This window comes from Eretmochelys imbricata, chromosome 10 (assembly GCF_965152235.1).
Source record: "Eretmochelys imbricata isolate rEreImb1 chromosome 10, rEreImb1.hap1, whole genome shotgun sequence".
Lineage (NCBI taxonomy): Eukaryota > Metazoa > Chordata > Testudines > Cheloniidae > Eretmochelys > Eretmochelys imbricata.
Window position 1 is genome coordinate 48,056,621 of NC_135581.1, and position 19,207 is coordinate 48,075,827.

Below are 19,207 nucleotides of genomic sequence, written 5' to 3' on the forward strand. Positions count from 1 at the left end.
GGGGAATCAGGATGCACCTAGGCAGATACGGCTTCACATCTACTTGCAGCATGAGACAACGCCTCTGTCTGGGGCTCTCTGAGATCACGCTGGATGTTTCTGAAGTAGGGTGCACGGCGAATCGGGCATAGCTAAGAACTTGGTACATTAAATGGAGTTTACAGTGTCCTCTCAAGATTTTTAAATGTGTATTTCTGATTACCTCGTTCGCTTATTGTTGGATGTGTTTAATTATTTCAAAACTGAAATTAAACTGAACGTGCAACGTTGGCCTGCTAGGCAGAAGGCAAAAGCCATCTTTTCTGTAGGGTTTCTGGGGAGGGTGGAGGCTGGGCTCCTGGATGGAATGGAAAAGGAAGGGGATTTTCTGCTGCTTTGATTTACTGGCTCCTTGAGTTAATCTGTCCCTCCTCCCCCACATGGATTTTTTGTATGTTGCTGGGAGGTTATAAGAACGACAACAAAAAAATGCCAGTCTAGATCAGGCCAGCACCAGCTACTGCCAGGTTTCTTGTTATGGGATAACCTGCCTGAAGGTAAAATTTCTACCTACCCCTCTTTGATAAGAAACAGGTTTATGCTCTGAAACATGAGGAAAGGGACTGTCTCTTTGTCATGTGTTTGTACAGCACCTGGTCCAGTGGGGCCCTGGGCCATGACCAGGGTTCCTAGACACTCTGGCAATACACATAATAAATAATGGCGTGTTCCTCTGCCTTCCAAAACTCCTTTAAGGGTAAAGTTTTCAAAAGGGCCTCACTGATTTTCTTATGTCTGTCAGGGACTTTTGGAAATGTTCCTTAACCCTCCTAATATTAACTCTGGATGCTCTTGTTATTTACAGCAGTGTCCAGTCCTTTTTGGAGCTCTGCTAGCATCTTCAAACTGTGAGTTTAATGGTCCGCTTGCCTTCAGCTTGCGTAAAGGCATCTTAATTAATTTATCTTTAATTACAATAGTGAGAAAAAAACAGCCAAAAAGAAAATCAACAATAATTCCAGTGCTTTGCCAGCTGAGATCTATTTCAACTTTGTAACGCTTTTATCCAAAGGAAATTTAAACCTTCACTAAGTACTTTCCCGATCCAATTTATTCCCCCCGTACCCAGTCACAGCAAATGGAAATAAAAGCATTCCAAGCTGAGCTCTTTTCAGTAACTCCTGATTTCTGAAACATACAAGCACTTTCACTCAGTTTAGGACTCAAGTTACACTCACTGAAAATTCTGATGCTGATTATTGCTGCAGTGCCATGGCACTCCAAATTCATTAGCACCCCAGAGCCATTCCCCCAGGTCAGCCCACATGTTTTATAATCTCAAATGGTAGCTGACTAGATGTACTCACAGGCAGAGGTGCAACTACCTGCCCATTTACAGACAGCAGCCCTGATCCTGAAATTGAATCCACGCTGGGAGTCCTTTGCATCTATACAGATCCATTTGCAGGATTGGGGTTCACATTTGCAGAAGTGTCAGGTTTTGAGGCCATGTCTACACTACAGACTTCTGCCATCAGGGGTGTGATGAGTTTTGCCAGTATAAGTTGCAGCCGCCGTGGCTCTTTGCCAATCTAGTATATCACTATAGCTATACCAGCAAAGCCTTCCAAGCATAGACCTGGCCAAAGATTATAAGCTCTTCGGGGTGGGGACTGTGTCATCCTGTGTGTTTCAACAGTGTCTAACCACATCATGGGTGCTACTGAAATACAAGTCACGAACAATGATAATCAAAGGGACGATGCATCCTTTTCTGTGACGCTTGAGGAGAATCCATGAGCAACCCCAACAAAAAGCAATCTTTGCACTGCTTAGAGATTGGACCTTTCAATCCCCAGTCCTTCAGGGTACAAGTCTGAACTGCGTGTCTGCCCAAAAGAGAAGATAAGCTCTTGGGATAATGAATGCATATTCCTCTATGCACTCAATAACAAAGCACACACTTCTTTTTCAAAATTTAACTTTATGCAGTAGACTATTAGGGTTGAGGGTGCATCAGGCATGGTAACACTCCAAACTAGCCTTGTATTTAAATACCAACAAAATGCATTCATGTTGTATGGAGCAGTGTTTCTCAACAGGCCAGTCCCCGATATGTCCCTGACACAGTTTAAGAAGGCAACAAGCCCGGTCCCTGGTATCCAAAAGGTTGAGAAACACTGATATGGAGCACCCGACAAGCAAGACAATTCAGAAGTAAAGAAGCTCTTGTTTCGCCTTCTCCACTACGTTCTGACACTGCAACTTATTGAATTCAAAATTCTCCCAACGCAGAATGATCATCCCATGCCCTACGCACTGCAGACCCCAGGGATAAGCAGAGTGGGGAAGGGGTGACTAGCTAAGAATTTCCTTTCACTTTTGCATCAGGAAATCAAAGCCCTGAAAGTGGGTCAGCCTGTCATGTGTCACACAGTACGCTCCCTGTTTTGTTACATTAACCTTTGTGCATATGAGCTGCTCCAAAGAATGATACTGTTACATATAAAACGAGTATTCTCCCTGCTTCCAAATATGCATGCCCAGATAACATCCTGCCTCGTCCCCCTACCAAAAATCCTCCCTGAAAATCTTCAGGGGAGACCATGGTTCTTAGCTCTTTAAAGCATACCAGAGCCAATGACTCAGGGATTAAGAGATCACGGCTTCCTCGAATACAGTCGAAAGCATCAGGGGTGCGAGATCTTTATGAGTTTTAGCAAATTTCTCAGGGAAGCCAGCTGGGCCTAGGGATTTTCCATAAGCTTACTGAAGGGCAGCAAGCTTTTCTTTCGCAGGCCTTTGGCCTTTCTGACTGAGCCCCGCACAGACAGCTCTGAAGAACAGAGTTCATTTTGAAAGCTCGATGAAAAACAAACAAACAAACAGCAGCATTAGGGACATTCAACCAGCCAAGTGCTGGGATTCAACAGATTAATGCACCTCGTGTAGGAGAGTTTATATTGCCAGGGGGGAGGCAGCCGTACCACAATTACAGCTTGGCAATTTCAAATCCCTGCTTTAACAGCACCGATTCAATTAATACTCCTCAGCATTTCGGCCAAACGCCCCTTGACTTCTCTTCTTTACGGACCCTTCAAAGGCAGATTCAAGGACATAAACCACCTATGGGGCATCTTCAAAAACTAAACAAGGGCTTGTGTAGCTGTTAGTGTAATCTCCTACATATACGTAGTTATAACACACATGCAAACTACATTCAGAGAACATGGCTAAGGTTGCAAAGTCAAGCACTCAAGAGATAGGGAATGCCAGAATGATGGTTGCCTGTGCATTGAATGAGGCAGAGGCCCTGTGGGGAAAATAGCATGTGACCATGACACCAAAGCCCATATCATAATGCAGCCGCACAAAGGGACCAAATTAAAGTTTCACAGGCTACCTGAATTCTGGCATTTCCTCTTTTGCATGCTGGACTTTGCAGCCTTAATACTGTTCTTTTTGTGTGTGTAAGTTCGTAGGTCTTTAAGAAAGCAAACTGAAAAAAAAACGAAATTCCATCATGCGGCATCATATCAACACCACAATGAGATATAAGGGTAAAACCAGCCAAGGTAGCAGCAGTTACCCACCGTGTGATCACCGATCATGTGGCCAATACAACTTAAGACCCCCACTGCACAGAAATCCTATCCTTGAGTGCTGCAGGCCTCCACCAGCAGCTGCTCACACAGGCAGGCTCTGCCGTAGGCCTGGAAAATCAGCTAGTACGCAAGTCTCCTTTATATTGTAGGAGATAGGCCAAGGTCATTCAGATGAATCAGCTCAGGTTTGCTCTCTTATCCCAAATAGCTTGGGATCTGAAAGAGACAGATTCATGAACTCTGGAGTAGGGCTTAAAAAAGAAACCCTCTGCCTTGATCCCCAGGCCCAGTCCTGCATGCGCTCACATCTGTCTACAACAAGAGACAGAGGCTGGAAATGCTGCAGGGATTGGAGGCGGAGGGGAGGGAAGCCAAGATTTCCCCCCAAAATCCATGCTAGAAATTCAAATTCCTGCCGGGCAGCGCATACTGATGGAAACCCTGGATTGTGGAGTTCAGCAGGACAGGGAAAACCACCCCGCCTAGGTTGCAATGGGCATTACAGGTATTAAAGCCCATCTAGGAACAGCAAGGTGAGCAGGCAGGAGCTGCGTGCCACACGTGTCTGTACTCACCTCTCCACAGCTCTGTCCAGCAGATAGAACAGCGCCTGGAGCACCACATGTTGGACGCTTTTATTGGGATGATGTAACTTGGCGGTGAAGAGGGCGATCGAGGCTCCGGAGGGGTCCCGTGCGCTCTAGAAGATAATCAGGGGAAAAGCATAAAGACCAGACAGGTGGCAGAACAGTCTCTGCAGAGACCATGGATGGTACAGAGCTCTTTGGGACAGGGACAGGGTCTACTTGTGTGATTGTACAGCACCTTTGCACTACAAATAAATAGTAATGATGGAGGTTTCATGCTGCAGCAAACTGGAGGTGCAGAACTGCGAGCGTGAATGTAGCAGACATGTGCAGGACACCCCATACAGAACGGATTTATTTTAGGGAGACTATTTTCCCCTTTCACAATGTTCATTAACTTGTGAGCTTTCCTGCTCTGATCCCTGGGGGACAAGAAAAGCATGACTTACACCCATGGAGGAGAAGACAATTCTATCTCCTTACTCATTCCATTCTACGAGCCTCCCACTAGTCTACTGCACCCTTAAAGTGAACCAGAGGAGCCCCCGAAAGCTGATCATCTTTAGCTGGCATTTTCCCCAGACCAACCAGATAGCCCAAGGGAAGGGGATAAGCCCAAGGAGTAGCTAACGCCAACTATTGCTGCGCATGAGAGCTGGCCCAGGAGCTCCCTTAGGACCCCCACTTCTTAGGACAGTGATGAGCTAACAGCATCTCTGAGACGTTGCCATCTTGCTCAGCGTGGAGGTAGGAGCAGTTCACTGATGCAGCCAATGGGAGAGGGAGAAAAGGAGAAACGAAGAGGGGAAAACAGCTGTTGTGGGTGAATAAGCACAGCCCCCACTTCTTCAAGGATCCCAGCTGGACCACCCCAAAATCTGGAATCCCTGCCTTAGGGTTACAATCTCATGAGACACAATGGTGCAAACACCACCTTGTATTTCACCTTCCAAGACCCGTGCACACTTAGTTTTTCCCAGTGCTGCCCAGCTCTCTCTCCAGGTTGCAGGCCCTTTGGACGTGGAGAGGGCTCCTCTTGCACAAACCAGGCCCGTGGGAGAGAAAGGCCAGGATGTGATCCCACACTTACCAGGATGGTGAACTTCCCACTGAGCAGCTCAGAGCGCAGAGGTTCTTCGTGAGGTTTCAACTTCACAATTCCTTCCTTCAGCCGAGTTTCCTAAGGGTTCAGAGGCACACAACAATCACAGGGACAGCAGACAGCACAGGAAGCAGCTTCCAATCAGCTGCCATTACTATTTCCTGCTCAGCTGGGAATCATTAAAGGTATATGGCCACCATCACCACCCACCTGCTCAGTGACCAAGCCTCATGCAAATCTAACCCAAACAAATTTCCAGATCTGGCTTCAAAACTTGGGCCACCTTCTCACATCCCTGAGGCTGGCCAGAACCACCAATTCCCCATCTGGGCCACCAAATCTAGCCAGCTAGCCCAGGACTGGGGGTGGTGGAGAGGATGGGAGGCAAGCCAGCTTGTCTGGCACAGAAGCAGCAGACTGGGGTTGTGATGTAGTTCCTGGGTTTATATAGGGGGGACAGACACACTAAGAGTTTAGCTGCCATTGTGTCCTTTGTGGGTGTGGTTAACCCACTAGCCAGATCCCAGGGCAAAGGATTATGGGTGTATGCAAGAATCCATAGAGAAACCATCTTGGATTCTCAATTTAATGTTTGTTCAGGTTTCATAGACTGCTGTGAACATCTCCTAACAGTGTCGCCTGAAGAGGCTTAGAAAAGATGTGTAGTGAAGTTGTTTAATGCAGGACCAGAAGGCATTTGGGTACTACGGTGATAAGCATGGAATAACTACCTCTACAGCAGTGGTTCTCAAAGTTTTGTACTGGTGACCCCTTTCACATAGCAAGCCTCTGAGTGCGACCCCCCCCTTATAAATTAACACACTTTTTAATGTATTTAACACCATTATAAATGCTGGAGGCAAAACAGGGTTTGGAGTGGAGACTGATAGCTTGCGACCCTCCATGTAATAACCTTGCAATCCCCTGAGGGGTCCCAACCCCCAGTTTGAGAACCCCTGCTCAACAGAATCCAATATTGTTCCTGAAAAGGGATGGGGAAGAAGGCTGGATGTTGGCATGGCCTAGAACTACCCAGTTCAATAATTCCTTGGACACATTCCTGTAAAAAAAACCTGTGACCAAGCAGGGGAAAGACGAGAAGCGTCTGAAAGAGAACAAGTTTGGGGGATGGGCAAGTTTAAAACATTGTCTAGGGTTTTTTGCTATCATCATCCTGGCAGGGTGGTTTGAATTGATTTTGTGCCTGGGTGACTCACAATGATTTTGCATGGCTGATTTATACGCTTGTAGGTTTTTCACCAAAGCAAAAAGATATCTGAGAAAAAAAGCATTTGAGAGCATAACTGTTCCCCTGGAAACGAGAACAGCTTTTGCAATGCATCACATCACTTAGCAGCACAGAAAAGCCCGGCCTGACTCCAGCTCCCCCCTTCACCAAGACAGCTCCGGCTCACGTACCCTGTAGGAGTGGAACAGCTCGATCGCTCGGAGGACATCAAACTTCCTAGCCATGAGGAACTTGACGGCCACATTCCAGGAAAGCGGAGATACATTGTACTGCACAGTCCACTTGTTAATCTCCTCTAGGAACTGCTTCGTGGCCTATTTGAGAGAGAGACATGCATGGTAAGGCAAGAGGGAAGAGACACATTAGTGTTTGCACACACTAAATACCAAGGGATGGAAAATAATCTGGTACAGAAGCTATTCTGAAATCCACTCTAACCCACTGTGTATCTAATCACACCTTCTTGTCAACTGTCTAAATGGGCCATCTTGATTATCACTACAAAAGTTTTTTTCTCCTGCTGATAATAGCTCATCTTAACTAATTAGCCTCTCACAGTTTGTATGGCAACTTCCACCTTCTCTGTATCTAACTATCTATCTTCTTACTATATGTTCCGTTCTATGCATCCGATGAAGTGGGCTGTAGCCCACAAAAGCTTATGCTCTAATAAATTTGTTAGTCTCTAAGGTGCCACAAGTCCTCCTGTTCTTTTTGTGTATCTAAAAGCATTCGATGGATCAAATAAGTAGGTGACACATGGTAAGGCAGAAACAATGAAATGAGAAAGGAGATGCAAATCACCAGCTCAAAGCAGCCTGCACAAGTCGGCAGAGAGAAAGAGATGGAATGATTGGATAGCTGGCAGTGAAGCTGTACAGTATGATGCACCAATCACTCAGTCTCACTCTTTTCATCAATCCCAGCAGCCAATGAGAGCGGTGGGAACAAACGAGCTCTGTCTGATTGAGCAATAAAAGAACAGGGATCATTCATTGGTGCATTGTTAGCTACAGCAGCAAGTCACTTTTCTACTTAACACAGGCCTCCAGAGTTTGCATATTGCTTTCCATGGCAGCTATGAAAGGCATCCGGAAGCCATATGAGTGATTAGTTAGACAAGCCTCAGAGACTGAATCTGGAAAGCCACCCAGTGCTTTTGGAAACCGCGATAGCTGGCAATCCGGAGAAAGGGAGCTAGATCTCCTAGCCTCAGCACTGCTGGATACCTGCTGAGAATGAACTGTACCATCTCCAGACGATGCCAGGTACATTGGAATCCCACCAGCCTTCACCTTACCAGAGTCATGGTCTCTTACTGTCTCAGTTATGCCTCACTAGAGAGACATTTCTCACTTTAGACCCAGGTTCGTTTCCTTCCAACACCAACCTCATGCTCTCTCGCTATTTCCCTGAGTTATTTACATCGACAGTTCCAACTGGGATAACGAGGTTGTAGATCAGTTACAGTGAAGGAATTCTGGGAGAGACAGAAATATGGTTGGGTGAAATTCCATGGCCTGTCGCATGCAGGAAGTCAGCCTAGGTGATCATAATGGCCTTTTCTTCCTTGAAATCTATCAACCTATTAAATTTATTCCACATCAGGCAAAAGCACCCTTAGTTACCAGTCCTCTTTGTGTGACTCAAGCTGGGTCTTTGTCCCACATTAGTTATTTATGCAGCACAGTAAGTACATGCATTTCCATACAGTAAATGCCAAACTTGTAAACCTCTGCCTTGAAGGGATTACACTCTAACCAAAAGGCAAAAGCAGGTACAATCCATGATGGAATACACACAGCATGGGATGTGCTAGTGGTTACTGTGGAATAGGCGAAGGTTTGTATGGTTTATGAGAGAGAGAAAGAACAAACTTGGTGTGATCTGACAGGGAGAGAAGACAAAGGGTGAAGACAAACAGAACAGTTGGAGAGGAGATAGGGCATAGCACAGATGATGCCAAGCCACAGGGAGGGGAGGAGTTTTGGAGAGCTCTGGAAGCCAGGAGAGGACACTTGCCATGGAAGAAGAGGTGAAGCCAATGGAGAGAGACAAGGAGAAGGGGGGTTCGGTCAGAGTAGCAGAGTTTGGGATGGAAGAACAGTATCAGGGAGGGATGGAGCAGAGATCAAGGGAGAAGGAGGAGTTGGAGCCACCAGGGTGGGAGGCTGGCGAAGGATGGAATATCTTGGTGACTGGGATGGACAGGAGGGGGAGGATGAATTCTGTTGTAGATAAAGAAGCAAAATGGTTTGGCCATTGGGGGCAGAGGGAAGAGGAGTCTCACGGTTTGAATGAGGTGAACAATGGTGCTTCTGTGAATAAGACAAAGAATTAGAGCAGAGAGGGGATTCTGCGGGAAATACAAGCTCTGGTTTGCATATGCCGAGTTGTTTGAGGCAGCAGCAAAACATCCAAAGAGAGAAATCAGAGGGACAGGCAGGGATGCAGGTTTGGGTTTCTGACAGGCTGAGGAGTATGTTCAAAGAACATGAGCTTTGTTGTGTACCAGCAAGAGGGCTTTCTATGGTGTTTGAAAGGAAACCTCCGAGGTCTTTGCCTTTAAATAGGACAGTGAGACAGCTGCTGATGGCAATTCTCCCAGAGAGAAGAAACTCAGAGTTAAAAACCAGCCATACCTATGAACCTGTTAGTGCCCCTACCCTAGGCATTCCGTCCTGCAAAACCCACCTGGAAAGCTGACAGAGACCACCAACATTGGCTAGATACCAGAGCGCTCCATACAGGAGGGTGGATGACAAAGACATAAAGGTCACCACCAGCCATGGCTTTAGTAGCTATACCCCGACCTGCTTTAAATACCACATTGGCTGGGAACCAGTTAGCACCAAACCAGAGAAACAAGCTTTAGCACCGCAAGGAGGACTGGAACAGCAAACATCACAGTGACCAAGAAGGAAACAGACTGCTGCCTTGGACAACCCAGGCCAGGTGAACAAACAAAGCCCAGGGCAAAGGAAGGAAGAAATTAAACCACAACCAAACATATAGGGCAGTATGCTGCTCTCCGCTATACCTAGCACATCCATAGGATCGCACAGGTGTAACCACAGGCAGGAGCTGGATGAGGGTCAGTTCCCCTGAGCGCTCCCTGAGACAGTGGTTTCCTTTTCTAGCCAAGACAATACTTTTTTTCGCTAAGCTCCTAACGGGATCCTCCAAAGATCCTAGCAGAACAAAACCCCAAATATTCTGCTGTGAGAACACACAAAGGACCTTTTCATCCCCTCTGAGCTGATAATCATTTCAAAAATAAATAACCGACAATAAATCTCTAGATAGAAGAAGCCAAGAACCCTCCGCAGAATGGGGTGCATCACCCGGCAAGATATAAAGATGGCTCTGCATAAAATAAACCACATGTATGATTAATCCACACTATTTGCCTTCCTCAAGCAATAGCGGCATTGCCAACGTTCATCATTTTAGTGCAAGACTCATGATATTTGGTGCTTTCCTCATAGCCTCAGCACCAGGAATCGTGTAAATATAGGAGACTCTCGGCTTTCATTAAAAACGTGAGATGATTTTTGAGGCTTGGCTAGACAGCTCTAGTTGTCACCACAGAGGCAGTGGGATCTAGGGTAACGTTTTCAAGTGTCTAAGTCCCGTTTTTTGCTTTTGAAAATTTTACCCTTAGTGGAATAGGGTGCAGGGGTGGGTGGGATTCAAGACAGTTGAGTTCCCTCGCTGGCTCAGTCAGTGCCCTGCTGTTTGACAGTGGGCAAGTGTCTTTACCTCTCTGTGCCTCTGTTTCTCTCCCCCTCCCCTTTGTCTGTTTAGATGGGGAGCTCTTTGGGGACTGGGGCTGTTTCTCAGTAGGTGTTTATACAGCACCTCACATGACGCAGCCCCAGTCTTGGTTTGGCCTCTGTGCCCGTTGGGAACACAAACATCAAATAACAATAATCTCTTTAAACTTAGCTCCTCCTCTGAAATGGCCTCAACTCCCGGGGGCAATTGCCGGACTCTGCCTCCTGCTGGCCAGGATGTGATTCTTGGCTCAGAGCACAGGAACAGTTCTTTCGGATTTGGCCTGGATATTGGTCCTTGTGAGAATAACCTGATCTATATAACGGTGGGATCTTAATAGATATGACAGATACAAATATGCCACTTGCTCTGCTCCATCCCTAGCAACAGCAGCATCAGTCTTGCAATTTCCTCTCTAGTTTTTGTACCGTCCCTTTGAATAGAAGGGAGAGTGGATGCAACTAGCCCAGTTCTATGGGGCAGGGACTGTCTTTGACAATATGTTTATACAGACCTAGCACAATGGGCTCCCAATAGTGTTTGCTGCTTCTTGGCAATCCTCTAACACAAGTCATGATAGCAGCCTTTAAAGGTTGAGAAATAAACTTAAACCCAACCCAGTAGGTTCCCCCCCACACATGGTTTTGTTTGTTTGTTTGGATTTTTTGATGTGCTTCTACATCATTCCAAAGCACATCCAGGGACAGAAATAGACTGGAAAGCTTTTAGATAGTAGAAATTTTAGTTGACTCGCAATCTGAGAATGAAAACTTTGATCCTACTGAGTTACACGGGAAGTGATGAGAACAAAGTTATTGTTTCCAACTAGGCACAACAAGAAAGTCACAGAACTGCCTAGAAGGGAAATGGGTGGAGTTGCTACTGACCGGAGACAGGGGCATGGAGAGTGGATGGAAACAAAAGGAAGACAAGACAACTCAATTTAATACTGTGTCAATTTTAGATGCCCAGTTCAAGCAGGTCAACATTGGTTGAGGAAATGTTTGCAGGATGCAAAAAGCGCACGCACACTTGACTTGAAATATATGCCTAAGTATTTGTAGGATCTTGGCCTTAGATTTGTTTGGTCGAAACTTCATAGTAGGCTAGGTGCTGAAAAAGCAAACCAACTGGTAAAGAGAATAGATATCGAAGGACTGATCTAAAAAGAGAGCGAGGCTGAACTAGTTAGCAGACTGAGAACTTGCTCGTTGTGTTTTGCTTATGGAACTGCAAGTTTGTACACCAGGGGCCCTTTTATGTTTGAAGACTCCATAGCGAGTTACCCACTTGGGGTTCCTTCGTGTGGTCTTTTCAGGTTGGTAGAAATCTTGCACCATTCTGTAGCTCTTTCATCCACCTCACTAAAGCCCCCATCACACACATCAACTGGGATAAAGCAAAAAGAAAAGGAGTACTTGTGGCACCTTAGAGACTAACCAATTTATTTGAGCATAAGCTTTCGTGAGCTACAGCTCACTTCATCGGATGCATCGGATAAAGCAATCGCTTTACACGGTAGCAGCCGAAGAGACAACCAAAAACTTACAAATAAGAGTTAGGTTAGGATCCCAAAAGGTAGTTAAAGAAGAGGGGCTCTGAACCAGAAAATCCAAAGTGACACCATTTGTTTCAGTGGAATTACTCAGGATTGTCACTGGCGTAAATCAGCTAGAATCTAGCCCTCTCTGGGTGTCCCCTGGCACTGTTTTAAGCCTGGGTCAGCAGCTGCAGAGGATTAGCGCTACACTCCTGGGCATAAGCACTTTCCCAGTGGCATGAACACTGACTAAGAACATGCATTCCTGGTCAGTTGAGCTATGCGTCCAGTCCGTGCAGCTCCAACAGCCGAGAAGTATAAAACCCATTATAACTACACACACAAAAAAATTAAGCACCTAAACCATTCTCAGACCCTAGGGGTGAACTTACAGCTTATAAATACATTATTAAAGCAAATGTTTGCAATTCATTTCCTCCTTCATTTACCCGCCAAGACCCACGGTCAAGATTCTGTTGTTTCCCATGCGAGAGATGGTGACAATACAACCCCCCCCCAGAGCTGAGAATTTAAGGGCTGCTCCCTTTTGTGAACTAACGGGCTAGTGAGGTCATCTGCTTTCAAAGGAGAAACACAAGGACTGTTGAACCAGGGTCTTGGCAGGTTGAAATAAATATTTCAGTTTCCTTTTTCCAATGCCTTTTTTTGTACTTTCAACGCTACACACGTATTATGCGAATGATTTCAAGCCAAATTCTGCAATGAGCCATGCATGTACAATTCCCATTAAAGTCAATGAGAGCGGACCGCACACAGGAGAGGACAGAATTTTATTTATTTCCGTTTGTAAGGAAAGTGCCCATCTGGTCCCCTGAGTGATCTCAGAATAACTAACCTCAGCTATCAATATTACATGCTATAATGACTCAAAGGATCTATTAGTAGGAGGGAATTACAGTTGCACCAAGAGACTCCAACTATAGGGATCTGAGGCAAAAATTGGGGATTGGTCCTGCTTTGAGCAGGGGGTTGGACTAGATGACCTCCTGAGTTCCCTTCCAACCCTGATATTCTATGATTCTAAGATGGGGGCCTCATTGTGCAAGGCCCTGTACAGACACATAGTAAGAGACAATCCCTGCCCTGAAGAGTTTATAGTCAAAGTACACAAGACAGACAATGGGTGAAATGGAAGCACACAGAAATGAAGTGAGTTGCACCAGGTCACAACCAGGTGAGTGGCAGAACCAGAAAAAATGCAGTCTCCTGACTCCCAATCCAATGCATTATCTGCTACCGTGGTTCTCAACCAGAGGCACATCAACTCATCTAGATATTTGCCTAGTTTTACAACAGGCTACATAAAAAGAACTAGCAAAGTCAGTACAAACTAAAATTTCATACAATGACTAGAGTGGTAGCCATGTTAGTCTGTATCAGGAAAAATAACGAGGAGTCCTTGTGGCACCTTGGAGACTAACCAATTTATTTGGGCATAAGCTTTCGTGGGTTAGAACTCACTTCATCAGATGCATGGAGTGAAAAATACAGGAGCAGGTATAAATACATGAAAGGATGGGGGTTGTGCCAGCAATGCCCCACTGCCATGTACATTGGCCAAACCGGACAGTCTCTATGCAAAAGAATAAATGGACACAAATCTGACATCAGGAATCATAACATTCAAAAACCAGTAGGAGAGCACTTCAATCTCTCTGGTCACTCAGTAACAGACCTAGAAGTGGCAATTCTTCAACAAAAAAACGTCAAAAACAGACTAACGTGAAGCTGCAGAACTGGAATTAATTTGCAAACTAGATACCATCAGATTAGGCCTGAATAGAGACTGGGAGTGGTTGGGTCATTACAAAACCTAAACTTAATTTCCCCAATGCTAATTTCTCCCTACTGTTACTCACACCTTCTTGTCAACTGTCTGTAATGGGCCACTCTCTTACCACTTCAAAAGTTATTTTTCCGCCCTTGGTATCCTGCTGTTAATTGATTTATCTCGTTAGACTGACCTCACACTTCGTAAAGCAACCCCCCCATCCTTGCATGTATTTATACCTGCTCCTGTATTTTCACTCCATGCATCTGATGAAGTGGGTTCTAACTCACAAAAGCTTATGCCCAAATAAATGTGTTAGTCTCTAAGGTGCCACAAGGACTTCTCGTTATTTATACAATGACTTGTTTATACTGCTCTATATACTGTACACTGAAATATAAGTACAATATTTATATTCCAATTGATTGATTTTATAATTATATGGTAAAATGAGAAAGTAAGTAATTTTTCAGTAATCGTGTGCTGTGACACTTATGTATTTTTATGTCTGATTTTGTAAGCAAGTAGTTTTTAAGTGAGGTGAAACTTGGGGTATGCAAGACAAATCTGACTCCTGAAAGGAGTACAGTAGTCTGGAGAGGTTGAGAACCAACCACTGATCTACTGGACCCAGCTAAAATTAAGTGTCCACCTCAAGTTTTTCCTAAGACACCTGTCTGTCTCACATGGTCTCCAAACTCCTTCTTCAATAGCTTATTGGATTTGCTGTTAAAAGCCTTTGAATTTCTCGCTGTGGACACATATAAATTCCTGTTAAATGTGCCAGCATGGATCCACCTGTAAATACAAACCTCCCCCAGCCAGCCAAACTGTCCCACATAAACCAAACTACTTTTAGGTTTGGAGAAGCTATGAAGGAGCCACAAGCAACAGCTGGAGGGGCTGGACAGAGGACAGAGTTTTGATTTGTGCCTAAAGGGTTAAATAATAATAATTTTTTTAAAAGGCACCGGTTTTAAAAACTGGAATTCTTTCTAGTTCCATCTTTACCCTAGGATTTTCTTTGTACAAATAAGTCTGTTTTAATAACTCATGATAGGGGAATTGGGTCTCTTGTAGTTTAAGAAATAATTAAAGGTTAATGGTTTCAATTAAATGAATTTTTTTCAAAACAAACGTTATGTATTCCTTTATCATTTTTGTAATGCCGTGTATTTATCAGACTCCAGTGTGTAGTCATGTGAAGGTTTTATTCATATAGCAGCATGTGACTTTCCTGTTTTGAAAACTTGATGAGAAGAGAGAGAGAGAGAGGAATCAGTACTGCTTTTAACACCGTTTCATTGCTTAAAAGGTGCACACACAAAGGACACCCAATCCCTCCAACTCCTTTGCTCTAAGCTAGAGACCATCTGGCGGGGTGTGTTTTAGTCAACCGTTCAGGATTAAACTAGGCTTCCTACTCCTCCTCTCCTCAAACAAACCCCAGTAGAAAGGATACAGCCAAACGAACACAGACAAAGAACTGAAGTCACCCAGCCCGTGACATAAAACAGGAAGAGCCATTCTGAAATGAAGGAATTTTCCATTATCCCCAGCATTGTGCAAGAGCAACGAACAGCAAGCAAAGGCAGCTAAGATTGGCTTTCGAGAAATGCCGCCGTCGCAGCGGGAACAGGAAGAATTTGGAAGCTCAAAGTGGCGGTGTAGGGTGTCTGGCTGCTCTGGGGAGCCGGCCAGCTCCCAGCGAGGCAGAACGGCTGGAATGATTTGGAGCCAGTCAGCATGAAAAGGGCCTCCGTGTTAATGACTTCCTATGGGAGGAAGTGAAGGGCCTGAGTTTATCAGCACTTCACCGGCCATGTGTGACTGGCCTGGGCCTGGGCCCCTATGTATGGCTTCACCTCATGATTCCAGCTAATGGGGCAGGATATTTGCCACGTCCCTTCCATTTGCACTGGCTGCTTTAATATGATGAAGCTTGTTATCTCACCAGCCATCACGGAGCGTTAACACCACCATTTCCACAGCCCCACGCTCCCAGCAGAGCCTTGCCTGAGCAAGGACGGTAGGGGAAAGCTCCCCACCAGAGGTAGCAACAGCAGGCGGGAACCTTTGCATAGACAAGGTGATGATGAATTGCACTCCAGTGGTGCCAATCAAAAGTCAGCCCCCCACCCCCACCCCTCATTGTGCTGGGGGCTGCACAAACAAAGCCGGCAGTGCTTTTAAACACAGCCTTGCTCGGAGCCTGGAGCTAGAGCTCCCACTGTTGCTATTGCTGGCGGAACTGTGCCGATGTTAGAGAAGGGGGGAATTTCCCACCCTGCATGTAGGCATGGCCACACAGGCTGTAATTAACTAGTTTCTTTGTGCTACATCCATCCCCAGTGTGCAGATCTACCCAGAGCCGAGCCCTCTCGCAGCACTGAACTAGGACTCCAGCAGCGTGAGCTTCCGCACAGCGGTTTCCTATCAAAGCCTGCTAGGATTCCAGCAGTGTGAACTTCTCAGAACAGTGCTTGACCAACAGCAGCTACTACTCCAGCAGTCTGAGCTCTCTGAAAAAAGGTTATGAGCAATGCCCATCCCAGCCAAGGCTTCTGGCAGCTCCCTGGCAGGGTCCCCTTGAGATTCCAGGTTGCAGGAGAGCAGCCTGCATCCTGCCACACTCAATATTCTTTCAGATAACATGAAGTCATCTCTCCAGGGGATGCCATTTGCCATGGCCATCAAGTGCTAAGACACCCTCTTGCCATCAGTTCTTTTAATGATCCCTGTTCCAATTTCTTTTTCTCCCCGGGGAATTGCAGTGCTTTGTCCTTCCTTCCTGTAAACCCTCTACCGCCTACAAAATGATCTCAGCCGGTCTCTCTTGTTAAATACACCAGGGACTCAAACAGGTGCTGAAGTGTCACATTCTAATGCAGGCACATCCTGTTTCCAGCAGATGGTACTTGTGTTTGGGATACTGAAGGCACCATAACGCATGAGCAGGAGGAGGAGCAGGGGAGGGGAAAGGGTTGCCTTGGTTCTAACCTCTAGTCACACAGCACATAACACAACTCAGCAGCACAGTCCCCGCCAGCCACAACACCACAACCACAAGAAGAGAGATTGCAGCGTCAGAGCTCCATCAGAGGGCATGTTCATTCCAACCCCCCGCCCCCCCCCCAGCTCTGGCATTTGCTCAGGTAAATTACCTGAAACTGATCACACTCTGGGCTCCAACCAGCAGCAATGTTGATGGAAAATTTGAAGGGAAAAAAAACCATTTTCAGTTATTTCTGAGATATCTGGGTGGGGAAGGAAATGGCATTTTTTCAGCCATTAGGAGAACAGATGTTTTGTGTCCAGCTTACTCAGACTTAAACAAGTCAGTAAAAGTGCCATTCTTTTGACCTTCCAGTCCAGCACTGGGTGAAGAGGGACAACACTGGCTTTAAGTGTCATTGCAGCCTCCTGAATTCCAAGGGGGGCTGCCCAACCCCTAGCCTAAGGCCTCAGGGCTGCTCTAGTTTATGCTGATTGCAAGCTGAGGATAGCCGGAGTGCAGTGTGCTCATGCTACTACACCTCTGCCCTTCCACTCCCTGCTCCCATACAGTGAGGCATGAGGGGAAGGCAGATTAGAGCTATAAATAGGACCCTACCAAATTCACGGCCATGAAAAACACGTCACAGACCGTGAGATCTGGTCTGCCACCAGGAAATCTGGTCTTTTGTGTGCTTTTGCCCTATACTACACAGATTTAACAGAGGAGACCAGTGTTTCTCATATTGGGGATTCTGGCCCAAAAGGGAGCTGCAGGGTGGGGGGGTCGCAAGGTTATTTTAGGGGGAGTCACGGTATTGCCACCCTTATTTCTGCACTGCCTTCAGAGCTGGGCAACCAGACAGCAGCAGCTGTTGGCCAGGCGTCCAGCTCTGAAGGCAGCGCCCCACCAGCAGCAGCAAAGAAGTAAGGGTGGCAGCACCTTGCCCCCCCCCCCACTCCTTTTTGGGTCAGGGCCCCTACAATTACAACACTGTGACATTTCAGATTTAAATAGATGAAATCAGAAATTTATGATTTTAAAAATCCTATGACTGTGAAATTGACCAAAATGGACCATGAATTTGGTAGGGCCCTAGCTATAAGGATGGTTCTGCATCAAGTGAGGAACTCATAGACTATCAGGGTTGGAAGGGACCTCAGGAGATCATCTAGTCCAACCCCTTGCTCAAAACAGGACCAATCCCCAATTTTTGCCCTAGACCCCTAAATGGCCCCCTCAAGGATTGAACTCACTACCCCGGGTTTAGCAGGCCAATGCTCAAACCACTGAGCTATCCCTCCTCCCAACTCCTCTAAGAGCTGGGGGATTCCCTAGGAGCAGGACTGAAGAATGGGGCCCACAGAATGTAAAATGCTCAAGGCAGGGTTATTTCTTATGAAGTACCTTAGGCACTTTATCAATAATAAACATTTGTTAAACACTCTCAGAAGGAAGTTTCCCTGATCTCCCAGGGAATTGAATCCCTGGAGTATGTTGTCCGTCAACTCAGATTATAAATTCTGGGCTCATGTCTTGCTCCAAGTCTCTTGCAGAGCAGACCACACTGTCCAACCCTAAACAACTTGGAAGAAGTTCATCCCCGAATGAAAAATAGGGCTTTGACTTGGTCTCGGAAAGTTGCTTTCGAAATTAAGATACAAGCAAATTGAAAATTATTTGCTGAGCATGCTCAGCCCAGTGTTTTCCTCACCGAGTCAAACACATGTTTGCGTGTGTTGCTCTATGTGAAGGCAAAGCTATTTGTATGGGAGATAATTTTCCTAGCCCCCTCAAGCTGTAACTGACGAGCGGTGGTTTGAAACAGTGGCTGTCAACCTTTCCAGATTACTGTACCCCTTTCAGGAGTCTGATTTGTCTTGCATACCCCCAAGTTACACCTCATTTAAAAATGACTTGCTTACACAAATCAGTGTCAGAGAACACTAGTACTGAAAAATTGCTGACTTTCTCATTTTTACCATATAATATAAATATTGTACTTACATTTCAGTGTATCGTCTATGCCGGGGTGGCCAAACTTACTGACCCTCTGAGGCACATACGATAATCTTCAGAAGTTTGAGAGCTGGGCGCACCTGCGGGGGCTCAGGGCTTCAGCCCTGCAGCGGGGTGGTGAGGCTAGGGCTTTTGCCCAGCTGGGGAGGGTTGTTTAGGGGCATCAGGCCCGCAGGAGGCAACTGCCTGGGTCCGGGGCTTCAGCCCTGCTCCTGCTGAAGCCCCCAGCCCCAGCAGGTGTGCCCCACGGGGCTGAAGCCCCCAGCCCTGGCAAGTGCCTTGTGCAGGGCTGAAGCCCCTAGACCACCCTCTCCAGCTGGGCAGAAGCCCCAAGCTCCCCACACAGTTTGGTAGATGGAGAATGGGGGTGGCATGAGGGGATCCACGAGCTACGGTTAGGCCACCCCAGTACATACAGCAGTATAAACAAGTCATTGTCTGTATGAAATTTTAGTTTGTACTGACTTTGCTAATGCTATTTCTGTAGCCTGTGGTAAAACTAGGCAAATATCTAGATGGTTTGATGTACCTCCTGGAAGACTCTACATGTACCCCTGGTTGA

General features: G+C 46.1%; 1 protein-coding gene across 1 annotated transcript in view; it reads right to left on the reverse strand.

The window, feature by feature from the left end:
• PTPN9 (protein tyrosine phosphatase non-receptor type 9) overlaps positions 1-19,207 on the reverse strand; it is a 49,406-nt gene that overhangs the window by 17,792 nt on the left and 12,407 nt on the right. Inside the window, exons 2-4 of the mRNA XM_077829316.1 lie at positions 6,693-6,836; positions 5,262-5,351; positions 4,160-4,284 (exon numbers count right to left, since the gene is read on the reverse strand). Of these exons, the coding sequence (XP_077685442.1) occupies positions 4,160-4,284; positions 5,262-5,351; positions 6,693-6,836 (359 nt within the window). The remainder of the gene's footprint in view (positions 1-4,159; positions 4,285-5,261; positions 5,352-6,692; positions 6,837-19,207) is intronic.